Source organism: Kryptolebias marmoratus, linkage group LG5 (genome assembly GCF_001649575.2).
Source record: "Kryptolebias marmoratus isolate JLee-2015 linkage group LG5, ASM164957v2, whole genome shotgun sequence".
Classification (NCBI taxonomy): Eukaryota; Metazoa; Chordata; class Actinopteri; order Cyprinodontiformes; family Rivulidae; genus Kryptolebias; species Kryptolebias marmoratus.
Genome location: NC_051434.1, coordinates 1,045,967 through 1,049,248, shown reverse-complemented (window position 1 = coordinate 1,049,248; position 3,282 = coordinate 1,045,967). Strand labels below are relative to the sequence as shown.

The 3,282-nt window shown below is 44.5% G+C and overlaps 2 protein-coding genes across 6 annotated transcripts in view; both read left to right on the top strand.

The window, feature by feature from the left end:
* Nucleotides 1-673, top strand: part of LOC108250646 (lamin-A) — a 9,414-nt gene extending 8,741 nt beyond the window's left edge. For all 4 annotated transcript variants that reach the window (XM_017440629.2, XM_017440630.3, XM_017440631.3 and 1 more), the window contains exon 14: nucleotides 266-673. In XM_017440629.2, coding sequence (XP_017296118.1) covers nucleotides 266-301 — 36 coding nt within the window. In that variant the 3' untranslated portion in view covers nucleotides 302-673. The remainder of the gene's footprint in view (nucleotides 1-265) is intronic.
* Nucleotides 674-1,275: 602 nt separating this feature from the next.
* The window catches only part of naxe (NAD(P)HX epimerase), a 4,813-nt gene continuing 2,806 nt past the window's right edge, over nucleotides 1,276-3,282 (top strand). The window contains exons 1-5 of one of the 2 annotated variants that reach the window (XM_017440623.3): nucleotides 1,276-1,423; nucleotides 1,798-2,010; nucleotides 2,084-2,192; nucleotides 2,747-2,857; nucleotides 3,078-3,188. In XM_017440623.3, the coding sequence (XP_017296112.1) occupies nucleotides 1,814-2,010; nucleotides 2,084-2,192; nucleotides 2,747-2,857; nucleotides 3,078-3,188 (528 nt within the window). In that variant the 5' untranslated portion in view covers nucleotides 1,276-1,423; nucleotides 1,798-1,813. The remainder of the gene's footprint in view (nucleotides 1,424-1,797; nucleotides 2,011-2,083; nucleotides 2,193-2,746; nucleotides 2,858-3,077; nucleotides 3,189-3,282) is intronic. The other variant, XM_037975787.1, reaches the window with a different exon arrangement.

Below are 3,282 nucleotides of genomic sequence, written 5' to 3'. Positions count from 1 at the left end.
GGGGGGGCGTAGACCTCCACAGGGAGGGTGTAGACCTCAGAGGGGGGGGTAGACCTCAGGGGGGGAGTGTAGACCTTCAGAGGGGGGGGCGTCGACCTCCCAACAACTCAAAACTCTTTTTCCCCAGAACCTTTCTAAAGTTCCCCGCTGCTCCTCAGTTCTTTCTGATCCAAACGTTCCTCTGAAGCGGATCAGCTGTTCTCAGAAGGTTTATTCCAGTTTCAGCTCGTTTTTTTCTGACTGATTTGTTGGTTCTGTTTTTCAGACTGGATCCAGGATGGAGAGCTGTCCCATCATGTGAACTCTGGGTTTCACCTTAAAACTTTCAGCCTTTTTTTGCTCTAAGTAGAATCAGTAAATAAAGAGTAAATCTTTGTATTCATGCATGCTGAATAAACTTGTTTTGGATTTTAATGCTGATTAAAACCTTTTTGTTCAAACTTGATTTATCTGTGTATTCTGACCTATAAGAAGAAACAAAAAGCTGTTTTATGACTTTTTTAACCAAAGTTTGACGGGAAACTAAGCTTTAAGAGATAATTTCCTCTCATGAATAACCTGGCTTATATTTTTATTGCTTTTTTATTAAAACATTTAAAGTCTGTTATCTTTGCTACAGATATACAAGATATTTTGTACTTTTGATGATATATTAAACATTTTTCAGAAAGCGTGTTTGTCTTCTTATATGACTGTTTTACCGGACGGTAAATATAAAATCATGACTCAACATGAACCTGACGTCAGCATCTGCTTGGTGATCATCCTTTAATTATTTTTAGTTTATTTTCTCATTTCTTCTTCTTTCTGTTCCCTCTTCTTCACAGCGAGTCGTCCTCCGTCTATCTGTCCTCTGTCCTCGGTCTTTTACCTGTTGGACACATTAACCATCAATGTGCAGCTTTAGTTTTTTAGTCATTTTTTGACAGAACTTCATGACGTTTTAATTGTGGTTTACAGCCCTGAACAGACCTGAGTAATGAATAAAGGTGGGTAAAGATTTCAGTCTTATTTTGAAGCAGCTATATTTGTTTTTCTTCACCCAGCTCCCATCTGAGCCGCCACTCAATGACTACATGAGCAACGTTTTAAATTTCAGACATTTTATCCATAATTTGAACAGATTTTACTGTTTTTCCTCAGTTATAATATCTGAGGTTACAGCCCCGGACAATCAGCCATTTGACCGCTTCTGTCTGTTACCGGAAAAACTCTTATTTTGAAATTTCAGCTCTATGTTGTTTTGTACATTGGATTGACGTCATTGGTTGGTTCGTCGTTCTGACCCGGAAGTAGTTCTCCCGGTCGAAATTAGCTGCTAGCTGCTAATTTTGACGTCTTTAAACTTTCAGCGGCTCGTTTTTCTGCTGTTATTTGTGTAAAAAAGACAAATCTGCTCCTGAAGTTAAACCTGAATAATTTGGTGAGTTCTTCTTATAATTTTGTCTGGAATGAACTCAAACAGCAGCTAAATGCTAACAGCTTTAGCTGTAAACAAAGATTTAAACTTTGAAAACAAAAACAAATGTTGTTTAAAACTAGATGTGAGAAGCAGAATCAAATATATCAGAACGGAGCTTTATTTTGCTAAAACTTTTAATTTCAGCTTCAGTTGAACTTTTTAACATTTTACAGTAAAATATTAAATTTATAAATAAAGATAAAATTTTTTGAGAGTTAATCTAAACATCTTTCTGTTCCATTAGTTTTTTTTATTCAGCTTCATTTATTTCTTAAAATATTTTTTTTATTTATTTTGCCTAAAATATTTAGTTTCTTCTCCTTCTTCCGTCTCAGGACTCGGTTTCGGCTGATGTTGACCCTTCGGGCTCTGCTGGGGGTCGGTTTCCTGGTGACGTCGCGAGCCGCCGCAGCTGTCGCTCAGACGGGGACGTGGACGGGGACAGGGACGGGGACGTGTTCGCTGTCCTCCGCAGCTGACCTCCAGGAGAAGCAGCGTCTCAGCAGCAGAGCGGCGTCTACGATGGCCCAGACCATGAAGTACCTCGGGTGAGATCTTCGCTCTGTTCTGATGATGAAGGCGGTCTGGGAGGAGCTGAGCTGACCTCCTCGCTCCTCACAGGCAGGAGGAGGCGCAGAACATCGACCAGGAGCTCTTCAGCGAGTTCGGCTTCAGTGTGGATCAGCTGATGGAGCTGGCTGGACTCAGCTGTGCCACCGCCGTCACCCGGGTCAGCCTCCCCCGTTTACATCGTCACCCGCCGAGAGCCAGGAGGACAACAGTCTCGGGACCAGGACCAGGACTAGAACTGGACACCACTGCTGAGGAGAAACTCATTGTTGCTCCTCAACAGTGGTGTCCAGTCCTAGTCCTGGTCCTGGTCCTGGTCCTGGTCCTGGTCCCAGTCTGGTCCCTGGAGGGCCACCATCCTGCAGGGTTTAGATGTTTCTCTACTCTTCAGGCTCTGCAGCAGTCTGTTCATCACTCAGTCACTCAGATCAGGAGAGTCAGCACTGGACCAGGACCAGGACCAGGACCAGGACCTGGACCAGGACTGGACCCTGCTGGTTTTAGATGAAACAACAAATCAGAAACAGGTTGATGTTGAAGCTATCAGAGTGTCAGAAAGCCTGGAGGAGGAAATAAATAAACAGATTGATGTTTTAGTTTCGCCTCTCCGGCAGGTTTGGAGCAGAACTTCATAAAATCTAAAACTGATTGGGGGTCAGATTCTGAGCTCTGAGTGTTTGTTTGTTTGTTTGTTTGTTTGTTGTCCTCCTGCAGGCGTATCCCATCCCGTCCCTGCTGAAGCCCAGACCGTCTCTGCTGGTGATCTGCGGCCCGGGGAACAACGGCGGCGACGGGCTGGTCTGCGCTCGGCACCTCAAACTGTTTGTGAGTGAAGTCAACGATTCTGGTTCTGACCCGCCTCAGCTGGGTTCTGTCAGATGTTCTTCCTACTTTTCAGTTTAAAATGATTCGTTTGTTTTTAAACTTCCTGAAGTTCTTTGAAAGGTTTCAAACTGATCTAAAGACCGTCAGAACATCTGGAGAACTGTGGATCGGTTCTCAGACACCTGAAGAACCAACTAACTCTCAGGTTCTCCTGATTCAGGGCTACGAGCCGTCCATCCTGTACCCCAAGAGGCCGAACAAAACTCTGTTCCAGGGTCTGAGCACGCAGTGCGAGAAGATGGACATCCCCTTCCTGACCGAGATGCCTGAGGTGTGCCGCTCACCTTTTCACCTGCTCACCTGTTCACCTGTTCACCTGCTGACCTGTTCACCCGTTCACCTGTTCACCCGTTCACCTGCTCACC